Source organism: Macrobrachium rosenbergii, chromosome 56 (genome assembly GCF_040412425.1).
Source record: "Macrobrachium rosenbergii isolate ZJJX-2024 chromosome 56, ASM4041242v1, whole genome shotgun sequence".
Classification (NCBI taxonomy): domain Eukaryota; kingdom Metazoa; phylum Arthropoda; class Malacostraca; order Decapoda; family Palaemonidae; genus Macrobrachium; species Macrobrachium rosenbergii.
The window spans coordinates 9,480,115-9,504,954 of record NC_089796.1 but is presented as its reverse complement, the minus strand read 5'-3'; the positions used below and the strand labels follow the sequence as shown (position 1 = coordinate 9,504,954).

At 37.8% G+C, this 24,840-nt stretch overlaps 1 protein-coding gene across 1 annotated transcript in view; it reads right to left on the bottom strand.

Annotated features, from left to right (window-relative positions):
• The window catches only part of LOC136836368 (uncharacterized), a 269,452-nt gene extending 244,860 nt beyond the window's left edge, over positions 1 to 24,592 (bottom strand). Inside the window, exons 1-2 of the mRNA XM_067100560.1 lie at positions 24,467 to 24,592; positions 14,756 to 14,838 (exon numbers count right to left, since the gene is read on the bottom strand). Of these exons, the coding sequence (XP_066956661.1) occupies positions 14,756 to 14,838; positions 24,467 to 24,474 (91 nt within the window). The 5' untranslated portion in view covers positions 24,475 to 24,592. The remainder of the gene's footprint in view (positions 1 to 14,755; positions 14,839 to 24,466) is intronic.
• Positions 24,593 to 24,840: the final 248 nt, after the last annotated feature.

Below are 24,840 nucleotides of genomic sequence, written 5' to 3'. Positions count from 1 at the left end.
ACTTTCATAAAATTGCTTGAGAAAAAGGGAATCAGGGCAATGATGGTATTCGCTTGTATTAGTAAAAAAAAAAAAAATAAAATGGGGTTTTCCCCCTTTCTTTTTGTCTATTTTTTATATAAATGTAAATGGGATTTTCCCCCTTTTATATTTGTCTATATTTTTATATAAATGTAAATATATATATATATATATATATATATATATATATATATATATATATATATATATATATATATATATATATATATATATATATATATGTTTATCTCGAACTGTACTTACTTCAGTGTTAAAGCCCAGTACTCATGACAGGGGTTGTTCCACTACAAGACTCAACCCTTTTGGGCGTCCTGTATATGTATGTTTTACTGATGCTAGGCCCTCACAGGATGGGAGGAGGTGTCCAATAAACTAACCTCTCACGAGGCAAAATTCAAAGTTCTGTCCTCATGTTGTCAGTTAAATAAATATATACAAGCTACACCCTCGACCTCTGTCGCAGATACACCCTGCTCTTGTTTTCCTCCTCTAACTTTACCACCAGGACACATGAAATCCTATGATGAAGAAACCATCATCTCAAAAAGAAGCAGAAGAAGGAGAAAAAAGTCAAATGAAAACGAAAGAAGACCTTCGCCCGGAAGAAACAGGACCGAAAATTCCGCGACAATCCCGCCTCCCTCGGGAGAGGGAGTGATGTATTATGACTCCTATCACCTGACAGCTCCTTAAAAGATATACTGGTCCCCTGTGGGAGGGAGGGAGAGAGGGAGAGAGGAAGGGAGGGGGTGATCACGAAGGGCAAGGGGGACACGACTAGAAGTCAAGGACAAGAAGAGGTGATGCATTATTGAATGAACTTGAAACTTATTCTTAAGTTTTTCTATTTTTGAGGTATTCGATTTCCAGGGGTTTCTGGCAGACTGTGCTGGCTTTTTCTTCGCCTTCTTACTACCACTATTATTATTATTATTATTATTATTATTATTATTATTATTATTATTATTATTATTGGCGAAGACATCCACAATGGTGTAAGTGTAAATATATATTAAAAATATATATCTACACTTCCACCGTTGTGGATGTCTACCGTTTTTGTGACTCGTGCTATCATGAGATTTTTATGGAATATTATTATTATTATTATTATTATTATTATTATTATAAATACAATCACTGAGAACAAAGTATACTGGCCATTAGCCAGCTGAGCAAGATGCAACAGTCGAGAAATTCAGAGAAAATAATATTCAGGAATAAAGGTCAGTGTAAAGGAACTCTCCGAAATCCTACCTCCACCAGAGGCAAAGAAATTGATTTTAAAACCAAACTTCTGTTCTCAAGTCGAAGAAAAAAAATTTGTTATCGTGTAAACTGAAAATAACTCTAAAAACTGCCCTGTCTCACTGATAATTTAAAAAATGACAAAAGAACCTGCATCAGCTTCATAGCCTATTTAAGAAAATTTTAAATTAATTTTTCAGTGACCCGAAGCACGACGCCCTGAACCTCTGAATTCTACATCTGTGTTGCTCCGAACTATTCTGGAATATTATACTGGAATTGGAATACCAAGCTTGGGCCAAAGGCCAAGCGCCGGGATACATGAGGTCAATCAGCGTTGAAAATAAAACTGAAACAATTTTTAGAAGGTGGAAAGACAGATGGAAGAAAGAGAATATGAACGGAGGTAAAGTAAAGGAAGTAGAGTAAAAGAATTGAAAGGGGCTGCAGCTTGATGCCGAAGGGAAGCTGCAAAGAACCTGAAAGTAATGCCTACAGTGCCCCGCACGCGGTGCGCTGACGGCACTAGCCCCCTTCGGGAGAAAATAATATGAGCCGGCGGATGTTCTGAAAACCTTTTTATTATACAGTCATGTTTGAAAGGCAAAAGAGGGTTGCCCAAGTCTGTTCTCAGAACAAATGTTCATCTGTATATGATATGAGGTCAACTTTTTTAAGTAGAAGTTTAAGGACAATTTTAAGATTCTGAGCGAAATTAATTATAACTCATGCACTGCTGAATCCCTTTTTTTTTTATTGCGATTTTATTTTATTTGTTTATTCCATTTATTTATAGCCCAAGCAATATTTTTACATAACCGATATTCTTACGATTACACTTTAGGAAACACCGTGTGATTAAGGGTGCCTCAAGAAAAACTATTGGAATGTAGAATTTAGGTTAAGGGCCAAGCACTGGGACCTATGAGGTCATTAAGCGCTGAAAGGGAAATTGACAGGCAAAGATTTGGAAGGAGTAACAGGAGGGTGGAAAGCAAACTGGAGGAAAGAGAATATGAAAGGAGGTACAGGAAAAGGAACGAAAGGTGTTGCAGCTAGGGACCGAAGGGACTGCAAGAACCTTCAGTAATGCCTAGAGTGCGCCACATGAGGTGCACTGACGGCACTAACCCCCTTACGGGGTATAATTCTAAGATAATGAATATCTTAAAATGTTTTTTAGGAACCACCCGCGGTAAATTATTGCACATAATTAAGGGAAAGATAAAAAGACAAGACTTAGATAAACGGTAGCAAGTGGTGTCGAAACATACGATTTTTTAAATAGAGGCTTATGATAGATTGATAAGGGAAGGTCCCCATAAAGTTATAAGATTTCGATCAGGCACAAACAGGTACATATTTATATATATATATATATATATATATATATATATATATATATATATATATATATATATATATATATATATATATAAATTAAATGTGCTGGTGATTTAGAAGCCATTTACAGCCTTCAATAAATCTGCTTCTGAGCTGGTCGGCTGAATGGAAATTTCACTCATTCACTGAAACTCGAACCTGTTTGTGCCTAATCGAACTTTTATAAATCAAATCTGGCCTATCATTTTAGCCAGACACCCCATTCCCCTAAATCTACTATAGCACTTTCCTTCCTTCAAGTTCAGTTTATTAATGTCACCAAATTTGCTACAGTATGGGAAGCTTTATGGGGAACCTCCCATATCAACCTATCATAAGCCTCTACTTAAAAAATCGTATGTTTCGACACCACTTGCTACCGTTTATCTAAGTCTTGTTTTTTATCTTTCCCTTAATAATGTGCAATAATTACCGCTTCTTTTACACCCCACCTCATAGGGAACATCAAACGGCTCCAATTTCAATTATTAAAAAGGTAGAATTTTGTCTCCTTTCTAATTACAAGACAGGAATTTTGCCTCCATTTCTAATTAGAAGACAGGAAGTCTTTCATGTTCACCACTGTGCAACATGTACCAATATCCCGCCCCACCTTCTCTCTCTCTTTCAGTCTTGTTCAAAAGCCACTAACATAAAATCATCAAAAGATGTCATATTCAAATCAGGACTCGTTCTACAATTTTATTTTTTTTTTATCATTAAACTTGACAGTTTTTAGCAAGTGCTAGACCAAGCCATCGAAGACCCCTGTCGTTAAATATATTTATTATCATTAGGTTAATCGCTCACGCAGTTTCAAGAACAAGTCAAGTACCGATGGAATAGCACCAATAAAGTAACTGAACTTTTTCCTCTGACACTTTTCAGTGTTCTCTCTCTCTCTCTCTCTCTCTCTAAATGTGAATTCAGAGTGAAATTTCCACTTTGAGAGAACAATCTGTCTGAAAAACGTATGTTCATAATTATCATATTCATCATTATATTTACCACTGATGCATAAGCACATGGAAGCAGCGACAATAACCCTCTTCATAAGAAGCATGCGCTGGTTATGAGCCTGAACCTAAGGTTCTAGCTCCTTCCACAATAGGAAAGATAGGAATATAGAATTTAGGACAGAGGCCAAGTGCTGGGACCTGTCAGGTCATTCAGCGCTGGCGAGGAAATTAAGAGTAGGTAGGTTTGAAAGGTGTAATATGGGGAAAACCTCGAAGGTGCACTATGAATCAATTGTTAGGAGAAGGTTTAAAGTAAGATGGAAGAAAGATAATATGAATGGAGGTACAGTAAAAGGAATGAAATGAAAGGGGTTGCAGCTAGGGGCCGAAGGGACGCTGCAAAGAACCTTTAGTAATGCCTACTGTATAGTGCACCCCGTTAGGTGCGCTGACAGCCCGACCTTCCTACGGGGTTAAAACACCAAATGGTTGCGCTATATTTACGTAACTAAACTAGCAGTCTCGCAACATGATGAAAGTATATAAATTTATATATATACGTGTTTGCAGGTGACCCGTCAATTATGAAAAATGGATCTCACTCATTAGAAATAGTTTTTACATTATTTTTCACAAGAATAAACCTAAATACAAATTACAGTTGGTTCCATGCAAATGAGCCCCTAATCATGGATAATTTCCACGCACTCATTTACAATCTACTACCTTTGGTTCTACGGGCGAACCATTTTTCTCAATGAAATGAAAGTTATCTAAAATATCCGGTGCTTTACCTTGATAAGGTGATTGCTTGAGTGGATTATCAAACAGGTGTCAATTCACCGGGCAATAAATGAAGCACAGTCTCATTTATACTTTCACGTTAAGGAGCTCTTTAATGCATGTGAAGAGGAAAGCAAGCAAGCAGGATTACGTTTCAAGGAAAGAAATATATCTGTCTTACAATGTTACTGGTTCAGTACTGTCTGCACGACTGTTCATCTCTCCATCGAAGGAAATTTGATCTAGCTCAAGAGGAAACGAGCCTGAACATGCTTCAAAATACTGAAAGCATATATCGTTTCTCTCTGTATATATATATATATATATATATATATATATATATATATATAAATATATATATATATATATATATATATATATATATAAATATATATATATATATATATATATATATATATATATATATATATATATATATATATATATATATATATATATATATATATATATATCGACTTACCTGTCAATTTTCTATGGATATATACTGACACATACACACACATATAAATTATATATATATATATATATATATATATATATATATATATATATATATATATATATATATATATATATATATATATTGATTCGTATTTGGGGTGAACATACTGATGATGGTAAGATGAGAGAAGAATGGCGTCACAGAATAGCGAAGCATGTAAGGCGGCTGGTTGTGTGCAAGAAACTGGAAATATACTTTGACTATGGAAACCAAGCTGGGAATGTATGAAGGGACTGCTGAACTGACTCTCCTTTAAGGAAGTGAAATGTGAACGTTGAATGCAAATAAAATAAGTAAAAAATGCACCGAAGAAAAGTTTCCTGTGCAGCTGCTACAGCGTATAATCAAGGCCACCGAAAATAGATCTATCTTTTGGTGGTCCCGGTACAATGCTGTATGAGCCGCGGCCCATGAAATTTTAACCACGGCCTGTCCTATATCGTTGCCAGAAGCACGATCATGCTAACTTCACCCTTATATCAAATAAAAACTACTGAGGTTAGAGGACTGCAATTTGGGATGTTTGATGATTGGAGGGTGGATGAACAACATACCAATTTGCAGCCCTCTAGCCTCAGTAGTTTTTAAGATCTGAGGGCGGACAGAAAAAGTGTGGACAGAAAAAAATTGCAGACAGAAAAGTTAAGTATATCTTAGTTTAACCAGACCACTGAGCTGATTAACAGCTCTCCTAGGGCTGGCCTGAAGGATTAGATTTATTTTTACGTGGCTAAGAACCAATTGGTTACCTAGCAACGGGACCTACAGCTTATTGTGGAACCGAACCACATTATAGCGAGAAATGAATTTCTATCACCAGAAACAAATTCCTCTTGTTCTTCACTGGCCGGTCGGAGACTGAACTCGCGACCAAAGAGTGGTAGCTGAGAACGGAACCCGCTCACCCAAGTGCAGACAAAGCCGGTTTAATAGTTTTCTTTTACAGAAAACTAAAAAGAAAAGGGTGAAGCTGAGATTAAGCAGTGTACGAACTGAGCGGGTGAAGAATCTGAAAATATACTTGATAAAAAGGTTAGCATAGGTGAAAGGAATAATAGTACTCTAAGATGGTTTGGTCATATGGAAAGAATGGATGACGTTAGAGTAGCATATAAAGTGCTTAATTTGCAGTACTACGAGGAGGTAGGGGGAGGAAGACCTAGAAAGGGCTGGGCAGATGAAAGAGGTATGAGAAAAGAGCGCCCTGAACACCCACGAGGCCCAAGAACGCTTGCAAGATAAGAGGTGAACATAGCGATTCGTATGGCACGGTTCAATGCATTGCTAATAAGCCTTGTGTTGGCGAGGTGTATGAAGCTTCTATGTTATGGAAGTTTTGGTGCAAAGGGGACTGTTCAACAATAAGAATGTGGCAGCGAACGGGGTTTTAGTTTTTTTTTTTTTCTGGCGCCTCTCTCAGTTTGGGAAAACAGCTGTGTTGAAGCAAGAAGATAATTATATAGACATGAATTATAAAGCAGGGCGAGACAGCAAGTCCTGGTCTAGGACTAAGGGACCTTCATTCTGCATACTTTCAGGGGGCCAGTGGGAGGAACGAAGGCAAGTTTGAATGTTGGCTTTATTACCAGAAGACCATGGTTATTACACATAAAACGTACGGATACCATTGCGTTTTACGTAGTTGGATGATACCTTACGTCCACAACATTTACACGAAATGAGTAGACTGCTTACTGTAAGGTTAAAGAATTCAGCTCATTCTTCTGCTAAAACCAGATCTTAATACTGCCAGGTTTTCTCAAAGTCCTTTTTTTTTTTATTTAGTCTCTCTGGAAGGAATGAGCGATAATCTGTAATACCTTATAGAATGTATCTTTATTTTACTGAGACCAAGAGGCTATAAAGTAATATGATCCACGAATGCATAAATCATTTCCATGAAAACCCCAGAGAAAGTTTGGCACAGGCAGCGAGATTAAGTCAAGCCAAGTTATGAGTCTCAGCTCTTGCGCGCAAGAAACTCCCATTCAACTTCTGCATACAAGAAAACTTCCGTTGAACTCCTGCGATCAAGGGAATCTTCTTTTGTATCTTATGAGTTTCGATTGCGGCCCGAAACTTCTGTTCTTTCCTGGTTTAAAATTCAATCGCTGTCGTCGGTCTCAATTGGATACAGGAGTTAAGACCAAAGCTAGAGTCTTTTTCATCTCGGCTCGAGCGAGGCATCTTCAAAGGGTATGGCACAGACCATAAATACCCTTTTAAGGGTGGGTATGAAAGGCGCCTCGCAATTCGTTCGGCATTACAGTTTTCGGGGTCAGGGTCTTTTTTTTGGAAACATTCGTGGGATACGGAGGAATAATCTGAAGAAGGATCAGAGATGCCCCTTTCAAATCCTGAGGGAGAAGTAATAATGAAGCATCCTCTGCTGTCGGAAAAAAAAGTGATTGCTCGATTGATCTGCTGTTGCAAATGGCGTTATCATTATTGCAAATTAGTTTAACTAAATCACTGATTCACATCTTTACGTTCCCATAATGCCTGCCCGAAGGAATTCTGCTCAAACGACAGATGCACATGGGAGCAATATAGTTAAAGAAATTGAACAGTTAGATACAAAGAGGCCGAAAAGATAAAAGGTAAAATTAAGAAAGCAATATAACTGGACCAAACAGAGGCTGCAACGAACCCCCGGCATCATCTACAGTGAACCACGCAACGGACACTCTCAAAGATAATTCACTATTAGAGCAAATGGGCGTTACACATCAAATGGTCATTAGATAATATGATCACTCTCTCCTATTAGCAAGATAATTATGTTCAACTTATTAGCAAACTTCATAGGACACGAGTTGAAAAAACATGGGATTTTATAATAATAATAATAATAATAAACAGCATCTACTAACAGAGGCATGAAAAACCACACTTTCAATTTACAATTACTTATATGCAAATTAAATTCAGACAACCAACAGATGTATCAAATTCCCAAAAATATGTAAAATCAGATTAACTGATGTTATACTTAAATCTTCCGTATGCCGAGTGACGACCAAAGCAAATGGTAACTGAGTCATACGGGATGACTCTTAAAGTGCAAAGATGCTTTAAAGGTTACAAAGCATGAATTACCACCAAAAGAACAAGATTAGAAAGTAATGAGTGGGAACTTCGCAAGCAAATACCCTAAGACTCGCTTAAGGATCCGGTAATATGAAATCGCTTAAGAAGTAGATTACAAATAGAACTTAGCATTCAGGCCAAAGGCAAAGCACTGGGACCTGTGAGGTCATTCAGCGCTGAAACTGAAACTGACAGTACAAAGGTTTGAAAGGTTAGCAGTGTTGCACTATGAAACAAAATTGTCAGGCGAGGGTGGAAAGTAAGATGGAGGAAAGAGATTAAGAACGGAGGTACAGTAATAGGAATGAAAGGGGTTGCAGCTAGGGTCCGAAGGGACTCTGTGAAGAACCCCTTAAATTAAGTAATGTCTACAGCGCACCGCATAAGGTGCACTGACGGCACTAACACCCTAGATTACAAGTAAAAACCGTGTAAGAAGTAGACATTATGGCGAAAACTTGCTCAAGAATCACACATTAAGCCTGAAACACCCTTCGCATTCTGACACCCTGGTTCTGTGAATTATCGTTATATATATATATATATATATATATATATATATATATATATATATATATATATATATATATATATATATATATATATATATATATATATATATATATATATATATATATATATATATATATATATATATATATATATATATATATATATATATATATATATATATATATATATATATATATATATATATATATATATATTCAAACAGTTTAACCAGACCACTAGTGGTTCTGTGAAACATCCCGAGCAATCACTCCACAATAAACCAAACTGCGCACAACAAAATGACATTCCAGCTGACCAAACTCCCCAAAGAGACAAAACGGCTATTCCACTGAACACATAGCAACAAGTAACAGCAGATTATAATTTAAAAGGTGACAAATGCAATTACACACGGTATTTTGACTGGTCAGTGGTGGGATAACGAACTGATGCGGATGAAAATGGCGGATATGGAAACACACATAGAAGAGAACCAAGATTATTCATTATAATTGGACACCTGAAGTAAGAGCACCACGATGATAATTACCAAGATTATTATCATTATTATTATTTACTGACAAAATCTACTACTACTTTTACGACACTGGCCTCGGATTTGTTCTTAAGTGACATGGGAAAACTGGAAGAAGATACGTTAAAGAAGCTGGACAGCCAGGTGGGAAGAGATCAAAGGGAACGAATGAAAAGTCAGAGGCAGAAAGCAACGTAAAAACGAGCCATGGGGATGCTGCAAAGGATCTTTAGTACAGCCTACAGTGGGCCACACAAGGTATATTATAGACGGTGTCCTCCTGCGCTAACGATGATAAATGCAATAAGTAATCTCTTTGGTGGTGGTAATAAATGCAAGAAGTACTCTCTTCGATGATAATGATAAAATGATTAAGTAATTTTTTAATGATAATAAAGTGCAAAAACTACTATTCTTCTTTATGATGATAAGTGCAAGTATTCTTGAAGATTACGGTAATGGACGGAAATATGTCATCAGTACGAAACCCACAATTCAGCTTTTATGACAAAACTTAAATTCATCCCCATGCACTTGAGGAAGCTCCGGCCAAAATAAATATATTCATTGCCATTATTCATGAGAGGAACATTTTCCATGTAAAACAGATTAACTTACTCACCATGCCAGGATATCCTATTAACCCAGGATAGTTACTCCATTACCGTATGTAAAATGCTCCTATGACTAGTAAATGAAGCATTAGCGTCCAGAAAATGAGAGCAGCACAGCACAGCATAATAAAGGATCTTAAATTAAGTTTTCTTTCTGACAAAGCATTTCGTGAATTCTGGGAGAACATATGACCCGGAGAGGTTATAATCATTTACAGGCTATGCAGAACTGAAGGTTTTGCAAAGTTAGGGATCAAACATATTCTTCTGAGACGCAGTAGCAGTCAGACACACAGACAGACAGACAGACAGACAGACAAAAAAACGCACATACGCACATAAAGGTTTAAGGTAATTACAGTTAAATCCCTCTGTGCCTCTTTTGGCATCAGCAGAAAATAATATACCTGACGATGGTGGACTGCGATTTTCATATATTTCCTGGCGTACAATTAATTTTTCCTTTTCTTATTAGTTACTTTCCTTCTCTCTAAACGTGATGATATAAGCGTATAAATATGGAGAGAGAGAGAGAGAGAGAGAGAGAGAGAGAGAGAGAGAGAGAGAGAGAGAGAGAGAGAGAGAGAATAGAATATAAAATTTGGGCCAAAGGCCAAGCGCTGGGACCTATGAGGTCATTCAGCGCTGAAACGAACGTCGACAGTAAAAGGGTTTGAAAGGTGTAACAGGAGGAAAACCTCGCAGTTGCACTATGAACCAATTGTTGGGAGAGGGTGGAAAGTAAGGTGGAAGAAAGATACATGAATGGAGGTACAGTCAAAGGAATGAAAGGGGTTGCAGCTAGAGGCCGAAGGGAAGCTGCAAAGAACCTTAAGTAATGCATACAGTGCACCGCATGAGGTGCAATGATGATACTATCCACCTACGGAGGCTTATAAATACTCATATGTTCATGGCTTAGGTGATGATAAGAACTGACAATAACTGCAGAATTAACTTCCAAGAAAATAAGCAATTACTACGGTTTTATTTCGGAAAAAGGATCAATCCCAGTCCTCAAAAATTCTAGTTCTGTGAATAACTTCACCACACAATACCCAGGCAAGATTGCGTGCGTGCATGCGTGACTGCGCAAGCGGCACCACTGACAAGACACCAATATTCCTTACCTACAGCAATAAAATGGGATGGGGGATTAAAATGTAATCAGAGTTTTGTGTGAACTTGCCAAACGTTCTTAAATCTCTTGCACAAAAATTTTACCCATACAGATCTTTCATTATACTGAAGAGTTGCAAAATCAGTGTCTGACTGATGTATCTCACCCTAAATACTTATATTATGGTTAAATTTGGCTGGTCTTGTGGCAGCACGGGCCCTTGCTCCTTATATCATCCACATTATCAATTACGTTTTTTGCGCCCCCGTCTTACTTGCTGGGTTAGACATGAAATGAGGAGTTCCCTTCACTCTCTGTTGTCTCGAGCACTTTACCCTTAAGCATTTAATAGCCATTCAAACCAGTTGTCTGGTTATGAAACTATTTAAATAAACACCTTAGCCAACAATAACCACGCTATCTTACAGTCAAAATCAAGCGGAACTGCATATTCCTTTTTAATCAAACTGGGGCATTTTGCTAAAGCACCTATGTTTTCTGACGGCTATTTTCATTATCAAAAAGTTGTTTACGTAAACCAGATGTCTCTGAAGCTAATACTCTCTCCCTAATGCAACGACACTCTTTTAATTTTCAACGAATTTTTCCACCGATATGAGAATTACTTCATCAGTGCTACAACGAACTTTCCCTACTGATGAGGAAACTGTTTTCCAACTGCCACAAAATGCTTCCAATAATGCAAAGGTAATTAAGCAATTGCAGTATATTTTCTGATAAATACCTGTGGTTTAACCAAAATCAACCGCTATCCTGAGTTCTGCGATGATTTAATATGAACACCACCACAGAGCTGAGTTCTGTGACAACCACCGGGCTGAGTTCTGTGATGATTTGATATGAACACCACCACGGGGCTGATCTGTGATGTTGTTTGATGCTGAGTTCTGTAATGATGTATGAACACCACCAGTTCTGTAATGATGTTGATATGAACACCACCACAGAGCTGAGTTCTGTAATGATGTTGATATGAACACCACCACAGCTCTGAGTTCTGTGATGATTTAATATGAACACCACCACAGAGCTGAGTTCTGTGATGATTTGATATGAACACCATCACAGAGCTGAGTTCTGTAATGATGTTGATATGAACACCACAACAGAGCTAAGTTCTGTGATGATTTGATATGAACACCATCACAGAACTGAGTTCTGTGATGATTTAATATGAACACCACCACGGGGCTGAGATCTGTGATGTTGTTTGTATGAACACCACCACAGAGCTGAGTTCTGTAATGATGTTAATATGAACACCACCACAGAGCTGAGTTCTGTAATGATGTTGATATGAACACAGAGTTGAGTTCATGAGTTCTGTAATGATGTTGAACACCACCACAGAGCTGAGTTCTGTAATGATTTAATATGAACACCACCACAGAGCTGAGTTCTATGATGATGTTAATAATGAACACCGCCACAGAGCTGAGTTCTGTAATGAGATCTGTGATGTTGTTTGATGTTAAACACCACCACAGAGCTGAGTTCTGTAATGATCTGTAAACACCACCACAGAGCTGAGTTCTGTTGAATATGAACACCACCACAGAGCTGAGTTCACCACCACAGAGCTGAGCTGTAATGTTCTGTAATGAGTTGAGTTCTGTAATGATGTTGATATGAACACCACCACAGAGCTGAGTTCTGTAATGATGTTAATATGAACACCACCACAGAGCTGAGTTCTGTAATGATGTTATGAGTTCTGTAATGATGTTGATATAAACACCACCACAGAGCTGAGTTCTGTAATGATGTTGATATGAACACCACCACAGAGCTGAGTTCTGTAATGATGTTGATATGAACACCACCACAGAGCTGAGTTCTGTAATGATGTTGATATGAACACCACCACAGAGCTGAGTTCTGTAATGATGTTGATATGAACACCACCACAGAGCTGAGTTTTGTAATGATGTTGATATGAACACCACCACAGAGCTGAGTTTTGTAATGATGTTGATATGAACACCACCACACAGTTTTGTAATGAATATGAGAGTTCTGTAATGATGTAATGAACACCACCACAGATGTTGATGATGTTGAACACCACCACAGAGCTGAGTTCTGTAATGATGTTAATATGAACACCACCTCAGAGCTGAGTTCTGTAATGATGATATGAACACCACCACAGAGCTGAGTTCTGTAATGATGAACATCACCACAGAGCTGAGTTCTGTAATGATGTTGATATGAACACCACCACAGAGCTGAGTTCTGTAATGATGTTAATATGAACACCACCACAGAGCTGAGTTCTGTAATGATGTTGATATGAACACCATCACAGAGCTGAGTTCTGTAATGATGTTGATATAAACACCACCACAGAGCTGAGTTCTGATGTTGATTGAACACCACCACAGAGCTGTAATGATGTTGATATGAACACCACCACAGAGCTGAGTTCTGTAATGATGTTGATATGAACACCACCACAGAGCTGAGTTTTGTAATGATGTTGATATGAACACCACCACAGAGCTGAGTTTTGTAATGATGTTGATATGAACACCACCACAGAGCTGAGTTCTGTAATGATGTTACTATGAACACCACCACCTGACAGAGCTGAGCTGAGTTCTGTAATGATGTTGAGATCTGTGATGTTGTTGATATGAACACCACCACAGAGCTGAGTTTTGTAATGACCACCACAGAGCTGAGTTTTGTAATGATGTTGATATGAACACCACCACAGAGCTGAGTTCTGTAATGATGTTACTATGAACACCACCACAGAGCTGAGTTCTGTAATGATGTTGATATGAACACCACCACAGAGCTGAGTTCTGTACTGATGTTAATATGAACACCAAAATAGAGCTGAGATCTGTGATGTTGTTGATATGAACACCACCACAGAGCTGAGTTTTGTAATGATGTTGATATGAACACCACCACAGAGCTGAGTTTTGTAATGATGTTGATATGAACACCACCACAGAGCTGAGTTCTGTACTGATGTTAATATGAACACCAAAAGCTATGAACACCACCACAGAGCTGAGTTCTGCTGAGATCTGCTGATCTGTGATGTTGTTGATATGAACACCACCACAGAGCTGAGTTCTGTAAAGATGTTAATATGAACACCAGCAGAGATTTTTTCTTTTAATGTAAAATTCCGTGAACAAATAACCCAATGCTCCTAACTTGACTAGGTCTTAGTAAATCAAAGAAATTGATAAAAACATGAAAAATACAGGAAGAAAAGAGAAAAGTTTATTCTTACAGGTTGGGAAATTACAAGTCTGATATAAAACTTGGGCAAGAAAAAGCTTCCAAAAAGCTTTGGCACTAGAGGAAAAAGCCTGAGCTCACTACAAAAGAGAAATACTGATCTGTAAATTTATACATATCTAGCAGCAAGATCAAACAATACTTAGCCTTTTTTTACAGACACTAACATTAAAAATTTTTCCAATTATTGCAGGAATCTGAAAAAAACCTCTTAATCATTACAAGTAGAAATATTTAAAATAGATAAATTTTGCTTCTGTTACGTACGTACAGGGACAATATATACAAATACTGGTATATAAGTTTGCCTTTATTTACTAAATAAATATCTAATAATTATCACACTTCGACTCTAACTTTTACTCCACTATTTACTAAAATTTTGAAGTTTTCTCCTTTTTTTTTTCATCGAAATGCCTGTAGTGTATATAAGTAGAACAAATACTGATAAATGGCAAAATCTACAAAATATATTCAACTCATTGATAGATAGACTATATAATTTAGGCCGAAGGCCAAGCGCTGGAACCTGTGAGGTCATTCGGCGCTGAAAGGAAAACTGAGGGTGAGAGGTTTAAAAGGTGTAACAGGAGCAAAATCTCGCAGCTGCAATATGAAACACTGCTAGAAGAGAGTTCAACTCATTGATAAAACTGACTGTACCTCCATCTGAGACAAGATGAGCTTCGTCTTGTATGCGTATATTGACTGAGGCCTCTTCACATATGGAAGCATCCACGATGCATCTGCGAAAATGAGAGAGAAAATATATTGGCTAATTATTAATACCCGAATACATTTGAACAGGTAGAAACGTAAGCTACCGTGACTCATCTGTGGAGAGGTGGGTTAGCAACCTCATAACAGAATAGAATAGAATAGAATATAGAATTTAGGCCAATGGCCAAACCCTGGGACCAGTGAGGTCATTCAGCACTGAAATGGAAATTGACAGTAGAAAGGTTCGAAAGGTGTAACAGGAGGAAAACCTCGCAATTGCACTATGAAACAATTGTTAGGAAAGGGTGGAAAGCAAGATGGAATTAAGAGAATATGAACGGAGATACTGGAAAAGAAATGAAAGGGGGTTGCAGCTAGGGACAGAAGGAACGCTGTAAAGAATCTTAAGTAATGCCTACAGTACACCGCATGAGTTGCACTGACGGCCTACCCCTCTACGGGTAAGCAACCTCATAACAAAAATCAACATCTGCAGTTTGCAACAGGCCTTAGGAGTCTGGTTAGGGCGTCTCTGAACATCTGAGGGCAAGGTGATTTGGTCTAGTAAATCCATATGATATAAAACATTGCTTAGAAGCCTACTACAGGACTTTGTAATCTAGTATGAACCAAGGCCAAGAGAGACAAGGTCTACCCAACTGGGTGGAGTCTTCTCCCACCTGGGGTAACTACGTAGGCGATGACGTATCTCAGAGGTACCTGCTCATTACGGCAATCACCTGCTGACGCAATAAGGAGGTAGACGAAGCTCCGCCTACATGGGGGATTTTGGGGGGGAAGTGAGCAGGCCCTCTCTTTCTCTTGGCCTTGGTATGAACTGCAATGGGTCACAACGAAACACGAGAAGAATATCAACCCAAATACATGGAGTTCAAACACACACAAATAAAATAAAAATAAAAAAAAATAAAGAAAAAACTCTCGGGCTATCTCATGTAATATATCAAAGAAATTACATGCTAATATAAATAAGCTTAACAAATGATGAAAACCAGATCAAATTAAATCAAAGCGACTCGGGATTACGTTGATGAAAAGCATCGGATTAGAACAAACGCAGGCGACACGCCAGGGAGCTATGGCGTCTCATCAGGCGCAAATGAGTTATCATTTGCGAGAATCTCTGACGTCGTTTAATTCGTCTATGCAAATCATTCGCAGAACGTGTTGCCATCACAAGACTCACATTTTTTCGAGCGCGGCTCGCTAATTAGCTCGCTTCCGCCATAATTGCGTTTATGAAAATTAACATCCCGGATCCGATTAAGGAATTCATTATTCATGTGAAGCGATGAGTGCATGCTTTGGTTTCATGCAGAGTGAAATGCAGACTGTAATCACAGCGGGCGGGGAAACAAAGTGCTGAAATGTAGCAACAAAGCACATCCGGTTAGCTGTTTAGTATCTGCATAAAATTATCATAAAGTAATCTTGGACCAGGGTTGGCGCTGACGTTACTGGCAGTGGTGTAGGGGAAGGTCAGTGGCTTCAGACTATATACATTTCCGCTCTAAACACTGGTGCCAGTTAAACCTACAGATACAGAGAGTGAATAGGTTACAAACACGAAATCCTCTCTCTTTTAAAGGCTCCGTGGATTAAGTTCCACGTGTGGTAGGTAAAAAATGACGAAACCATTCTTTGAATTTATGATTGTGAAAATGTCCTCTAGGGAATATGTTCCGAGTATATCTTAACACCTTCTACCAGATTCCTATGGTCTGTACTTAGATTTCTTGAATAGATTTATGATGTACAGAAGATACAATTATTGCAGCTAAATGGAGTAGGTAGATACAGTTCAGGTAATGTAGCAAACTTGCTTATCATATCCTGCTGTTACATTTTCACGTTAAAAACCTGAGTTCCTTGCACACTATACCAATGAAACCATAACATCTTTCTCTCTTTCTCCCCACTTCGTAATTAAAGCTTTCTTTGCCTGCCCCATCTGCGACGACTTCTCCCAGCTTGTCTTTACATCTTTCCCTTCACGCTTTTCCAATCATGTTCTTTCCCTTTTTAAGCCTTTTACGTGTGTCCACTTTTCCCCTGCTGTCTCTCAAGGGATGAGGTGAGTAAGAGAGAAAAGAGGGGGCCACGATGAAAGAATGACAGGTAAACACGAAAGAATTGGAAAAATGGGAACCAAGATAATTAGAAAGAGAGAGAGAGAGAGAGAGAGAGAGAGAGAGAGAGAGAGAGAGAGAGAGAGAGAGAGAGAGAGAGAGAGAACATTACTTATATAAAGGAACGATGGTAATCAAATAGTGGGGAGAGGGACTCAAGGGTTGATATAAAATTACTCGCAGTAAAAATGGATGAGATTTTGAACAGGTGTGATTTGTGAAATGTAGGCTGTCAAGCCAAACAATGGGCATTTTCGGCCATTCAACGCTTAAGACAATGAAAAGAGGGAATTGGAGCGGTCTGGTAGAAAACAAAGTTGTCTAGAAAAGAAACGAAGTACAAGGATCTAAAGGCGGAGCTGGGGAAAACCCGACACTTGCACAAAGAAGCAACCGCCAGAAATGTAGGACAGCAAGACTGAAGAAAGGAAGCGGGAATGGAGGTAAAGTAAACCTCTAGCATGTGGATGCAGCTAGGGGCCAAAGAGACACTGCAAATACTCTTTAGTAATAACTAGTTCACCACTGTTGGCAACTCCAACAATAAATACCCAAAAATAAACTCAAGTTTTCATCAAACACACACATATATAATTACATATACACATCACGCCTTTTCCCCCTTTGAAAGGGTTGGTTTTTCTCCCATTTTACTATTTTCAGGTTGTGATTCACTAGTCATCTAACAACCAGATACATATTACACAGTTAAAGTCATCAGAAGGAACGTTTGATTTAACAGAATCAACTTAAGGAATTCCAGTTTGATTTGGAAATCAAACCTAAGACCTATGGCTGGTGAAGCTAACGCCCTGGTCACTGGACTACAAAAGATGATTGATTGTGCGATGTATAGTTAGATCAGTTAATTAAAATTGACTGATACTGAGGTGGTAGTGAGCAGTACTTCCAGGTCTCTGCTGCTTCAGTCAGTGCCAATGAATTGAACTGAATACAGAATTTAGGCCAAAGGCCAAGCATTGGAAACTATGAGGTCATTCAGCGCTGAAACGGAATTTGACAGTAAAAGGTTTGAAAGCTGTAACAGGAGTAAAATCTCGCAGTTGCACTATGAATCAATTGTTAGGAGAGGGTAGAAAGTAAGATGGAAGAAAGAGAATATGAAATGAGGTACAGTAAAAGAAATAAAAGGAGCTGCAGCTAGGGGCCATGGGAACGCTGCAAAGAACCTTAAGTAATGCCTACAGTGCACCGCACGAGGAGCACTGACGGCTTCAGTGCCAATGACTTAGGATTCTAATGCACTAAATATCACAGAAGAGGAGAAATTAGAGGAAAGTGTGAACGTCTTGGATAAGGAGATAACCCTAAATGGTGGACAATTGTGGCCAACAGAAATCAGATATGTCAGGGCTACTGCTGGGGTGTTGGGTGATAGTCTGCAGTGCAACATGGACACTGCTGGCCTCAAAAAGTGCCAATGGATTGTGGTACAGTTGTAATGTATCTCAAGACAAAGGAACATAGGGTAATGGGTTGTGGACCCTTGGTGAGAGACAAAAGTGAAAGACGTGGACCTAGTGCTTGGAGTTACATAAAGGCCTTGAGGATGGGTGAACGAGTACAAAACGATGTGTTCAGTAGATATGTTCCTGAAGTAAATGTGTTTGGAAAGGGGTTTGACTGCTGGAAATACATGCTTAGGAAAGAGTAAATGGTTATGAATAAATTTGCTAGACTATGTTAGTTAAGTGTATATGGAAGAGAAAGTTGAATTATGACACTGAGAAGAGTGGCTGGAGGTATATCCGATCATTAGTGGGGTGAAGCAGATTTTTGGAGTGTTTAAGTTGGATAGGAGGGACTGAAAATTAGGCTGTACATGTATTTAAAATAAGAGAGTTTGATATAAAGAATGAAGAAAAAGTAGTAGTACATGAGGAATATTTAAAAAATTCCATGATTTGGTCACGGACAGAAGTCAAGGTTCATGGGTATGGTAGGGGGGAAGGGGTAGGAAAAGAGAAAAGGCATTGTGGTGGAAGTGTGGAATGGTTGAAATTTACAATGCAATACTGATTAAGGATAGTGAAGAGGAACTATAAAAAACTAGTGAGTGTAAATGTTTGCAAGAGGAAAGTTGAGAGTAAATGTAAGCAAGAGTAAGGTTATGAGGGAAGATAGAGCAATGAATGTTATATGGATGGTCGACGAACGTAACCAGTTGATCTGTTTTATGTATTTGGGAGTAAACATGACAGATGATGGCAGAATGAAAGAGACAGAAGACAAGAGAAAAGCAATCACCAATTCACTAGCTCTCTCTCATTTCGACGTATTCGCTTTTCAAAAGTTTCCCTTATTTCCATTTCTGTCATCCCAAATGGACCTCTTTACGTCATTACCCACCGACATTCTCCTTCTGAGAAACTGGAGCAGAAACGAGGATTCATTTTCCATTTGCTTTTAGGAGGCTTTTTTTCCGACTCATTCTCCCTTTCTGAAGAACATCTCCGTTCGCTTTTTGGTCTCGCTGTATTCCGAATCCTTCGAAACCCTTGATGACTTTATGACTACTCATTTTAGCAACTGCATGACTGACGATTTATTTTGATACAAAAAAACGAACGCGTTCTCTTAAGACGTCACGGATAATTAATGCATAAATTCAAAATACAAAAACAACAGCGATGGTGATAATAAAGACGACGGAGTAAATCTCTTCTTAATTTCAGCTCAAGCCAGAGCCAATGCAAGAAAATCAAACACAAAGATAACCATATTTTTATTTGCCTTCTAACGAGATATAAACATCAGAGCGATTCCTTAGAAATAGTCTCCGCGCCTTAAGGCTGCATTTCATTTTTAAAAGCATAACGTAAAACATTAATTTCCTTAACAAACATCATTAAGCTGTACATTCCATTTATCTTATGAGCTTTGACTTTCATATAGAAATGTGCAGGTATAAACATTTCCTCAAATAGAGCTAACAGGAAACTTTTGGAGCAACGACTATGTCGAACTGAGGGAGAGAGTGAAATGGTGAAAGTAAATGTTACATCCACTAAAAGCTACGTAATTACAGTATCCTATATAAAAATTATTCTCATAACGTAACTTGAAAAAAGTCAGGTGAATTTTGTTCTTATTTAAATTATCAAAACCACACAGCCTCCATTTTTCCTACTGAAAATAAGTTGTGGTCAACATTGAGTAAGAATTGTATTTATCGTTTTTCAGTAACGTGTGACTGTTCACTAATTATATATAACCACTGCACCTACTAAATTCTTGTGCTTTAGGATACATGTTCTCATTAACACTGCCATTTTTGTGACATGAAGGAGTGTTCCCTTCTTGCAGAGTTAACTCTCAAAAATAATGAATTCAGAATATTTTATACTTGCAAATTACTAGTTTCAAATAAATTATACCATGACATCAGCAGTACAGTATATTCACAAACCAACACAGCACATACAATATAAAAAAAAATTCCTTTCAAAAGATTTTGGGCAGTTACAGCTTGCACCTGACATAGCGCCAAGTACAGTATACTGTTTAATTCTGTATGTTGTTCATACAGGAAATCACAACAAGCATGCATTGTAACACATATTCAACTCTATCCTAAAAATCTGCTCTTATGTTTTAATGAGACTTACATGGCTGTCCTTAATGCCTGCATAAATTATTTCCACAACCTACAATGTTAATCCTTCCCTAACCTAACTCATCTTTAAACAATCTCTTGTGAGATGTTGGTGATCCAACACAGCCTTGACACAAGGCAAGGACAGCCTACCCTAATGTAATACAGCACAGTAATTGTAAGGACTCGCTTATAAATTAGTCTATCCAAAAGTATAAATCTGACAAAATGAGACCAAAGGGTGATTTAATTTAGTTTTTCAAAACTTGATATGGCTATGAAGAGGTAGAAAAGTCAGGCCAAAGTAATTTTCTTTAAATTCTCAGTTCAAATGGACGACCTAGGATGGCAGCCTAACTCGAAATGAGAAATAGAAGGTCGAATGCATTTCCAGAGAATGTATACTATGAAGTATACATTTCTCAATCCACTTCACAGCGTCACGTCTTACTCTTATGCTTCACGATCTTTACAGGCTTGCTAATGCAAACATCAAATTTACTCATTACCAAATTTGTACATCTTTTCAAACTCCTACTAAAATGGGATTTGAAAAGACATGAGGCCATGAAGTGGAGTAAGAAAAAAAGGTTAGGGCAGAAAAACTGTATAGCTCATGCTTCATTTTCACAAAAGTCATCTTGGAGGTTGGAGAGGTACCACAAGACACTGAAAAGCTCAAGAAATGAAATCTGGGATGTCTGTAAGCTGCCCTTCAAATTCAATAAAGGAATAACTGCAAACGTGATCATCTGTTTATTGGTGTTATGTATTTCTTACCAACTTGGAGAGAATTTCCTTCAGAGGAGGGAGGGTGAGGACTAATAGGTAGAAGGAGGAGTGGTGTGTATGTGTGTGTTTTTTTTTTTTTGCTTAAAATAATCATCATGTTTTAGTTCTGTCATGAGTACACTTTTTACCTCATAGTGCCAGATATGACATCTCAAATTTTTACATTTTTAAACTTATGGGGCATACCCTAAAACCCTCATAGCCAAGCTAAGCCTTGAAGTGTTCATTATTATTTCAAGAATTTTTTTGGTTGCAGCTTAACAGTTACAGCATGTACCTGACATAGCACCAAGTACAGTATACAGTTTAATTCTGTATGTTGTTCATACAGGAAATTCAAGCAAGCATGCACTGTAAGACATATTCAACACTACCCTAAAATTTGTTCTTATGTTTTAATGAGACTTTCATGGCTGTCCTTAATGCCTGCATAAATTATTTCCATGGCCTATACTGTTAACCCTTCCCTAACCTAACTCATCTTTAAACAATCTCTTGTGAGATGTTGGTGATCCAACATAGCCTTGACACAAGGCAAGGACAGCCTACCCTAATGTAATTCAGTATAGTAATTGTAAGGACGTGCTTATAAATTTGTCTATCCAACAGTATAAATCTGGCAAAATGAGACCAAATGGGGATTTAATATAGTTTTTCAAAACTTGATATGGCTATGAAGAGGTAGAAAAGTCAGGCCAAAGTAATTTTCTTCAAATTCTCAGTTCAGTTGGACGACCTAGGGCAGCAACCTGTTAACTCGAAATGAGAAATAGAAGGTCGAATGCATTTCCATAGAATGTATACTATGAAGTCCAATGTGCTGCACTACAGTACTAGATAAGGTAGGCCTAGTTCAGCAATACTAGCTAAATGGAAGGCTAGTCTCTAGTGAGGTAATGGTTGTATTTTTCCCATCACCTAGAAATGCAGTTGCTCTAACGAATGTCTTGGTAAGCATGGTGAAGACAGCTAACACTTCCAGTTTCATTGCAGGTTTCCAAGTATACAGTACCTTTTGCTAAATCAATAAACAACCAATAGTATGCTCACAATGGCTAATGTTGATAATCTGGCCAATGAATCGGAAGTAGCCAATGCTATGAAAACATCTGTCAACCTAGGTCTAATTCAGCATCTTCAGAACTGTTAAGCTGGAACCAAAAAATTTCTTGAAATAATAATGAACACTGCAAGGCTTTGCTTAGCTATGGGAGTTTTAGGGCATGCTCGATAAGTTTAAAAATGAAAGAGTTTGAGATGTCATATCTGGCACTCTGAGGTAAAAAGTGTTACTCATGACAGAACTAAAACGTTATGATTATTTTAAGAAAAAAAAAAACACACACACACACACCACACCTCCTCCTACTTATTAGTCCTCACCCTCCCTCCTCTGAAGAAAATTCTCTCCAAGTTGGTAAGAAATACATAACACCAATAAACAGATGATCACGTCTGCAGTTCTTCCTTTATTGAATTTGAAGGGCAACTTACAGACATCACAGATATCTCTTGGTTAATGTAAGAGGCCTTCGCAGATTTCAGTTCTTGAACTTTTCAGTGTCTTGTGGTTCCTTTCCAATCTCCATGATGACTTTTGTGAAAATGAAGCATGAGCTGACAGTTTTTCTGCCCTAACCTTTTGTTTTCTTAATCCACTTCATGGCCTCATGTCTTTTCAAATCCCATTTTAGTAGGAGTTTGAAAATTTGGTAATGAGTAAATTTGATGTTTGCAATAGCTAGCCTGTAAAGATCATGAAACTTAAGAGTAAGACCTGAGGCCATGAAGTGGATTGAGAAAACAAAAGGCTAGGACAGAAAAACTATATAGCTCATAATTCATTTTCACAAAAGTCATCATGGAGACTGTAAAGGTACCACAAGACACTGAAAAGCTCAAGAACTGAAATCTGCGAACGCCTCTACACCTACAGAGGCTTCTTGTACTGTAACACCACAGCTTTTGCCAATGAAGTTTGAAGTGTTTAAGAGGACGTAGCTTTACGATTTCATCAAAATCGTTTACGAATTCTACTGAAATTCATTTTGGTGATAATGGCTTATAAAAGTGGGCGGGTTGGCAAAGTGATGGCGACAAGTGGGTTTGGCGTAGACTGCCCCATCCTAGGTTAGGTTATGATGTATTCTTTGAAATTGTCAATACCGCACTTTCCAGGAAATGTTAATTTTTTCTAATATCACACGAAGGAAGTCAGAGTGGTGTTTAAGCGATTTACTTTTAAGGGTTATTTTAACTACCCGTAGCAACTGTCTTGCAATATGGGGCCGCCATGATTGACGTATATAGGCGTAGGGGAAGCATAGCACAAAAATACTCACAAATATATTCAGCTATCAGAAAAATATTTGTAATTCACGTGCTTAACGAGAAAGCGTTATACATTAGGTCCTGCCTAATCCTACTTTTTCAATCACTGGCTAGCCTAACCTATTTCCATCAAATATCACATAGCCATCATGAAAATAGACTAACAAAGCAAATATTAATATGAATATGCCGTTCTATCAAGGTTTTAGATTGTAATATGGGTTCTTTATACACAACATATCTAAAATACATTTACAAAAAACAGAATTGACTGCAATGAAATAGAACTGTAGGTAAGTTTAACTTAATGAAAACTATAAACCAAAGTGAGCTTACCTTTCATTATATAAGGTACCATATATTAACGGGTAAAATTTTACTTTAAAAATTATCACATTTCGAGCCTCAATATATAATTTTCCTATGTTTTAATGTGTTCTTTGAACGTTTCTGACGTCCGTTTCTTTCGCAAATGACCCAACCAACCACAGAATACTATGCACTAGGGTAAGAACCTGGTAGCCTATGGTAGGTCAGGCTACGTCTGGTTGGTTGGTTAGGTCATTATTTGCAAATGAAAGCGATCAAACCAAACTAAAGCATAAGAAAATATTATTTTCAAGCCAAAAATGTGATAATGGTCTAAAAGTAAATTTTGCCAAACAACATATCAATTACGTAAGATATGCTACTCTAAACCTTAGGCCTAAATAACCTCTAACTTTGGCTAAATAAAAAGAAGGTGGAATTTTATTTATGCATTACCTGGCCATTGCTGCATTTACTGTTATTCTGCCCGAACTTTTAACTAAAATAACACAATGTATACAAAACACTTATTTCAGAATCACGTTGTTTTTAAATTACGAGATTTATAAAAAATAGTCTGAGGTTTGGTATGACATACAAGTGAGGTCAAAAGCAAAATCTGTTTTTGCTTTAACGTATAATTAGTCCAGTGCACAGGAGGTTCCATATTCCAAATCAAATCATATATGTCAAACTGCTACTAGAATATAAGTCCAAATGTCACAATCAGCCAAGCTATTTAAACAAAGAAACCAGTTATTGTCGACACTGGCTGGTTTGTACTCGCTCTACTTTACATTTCATACCGTGTTCCTGCAATTTGCGGCGGT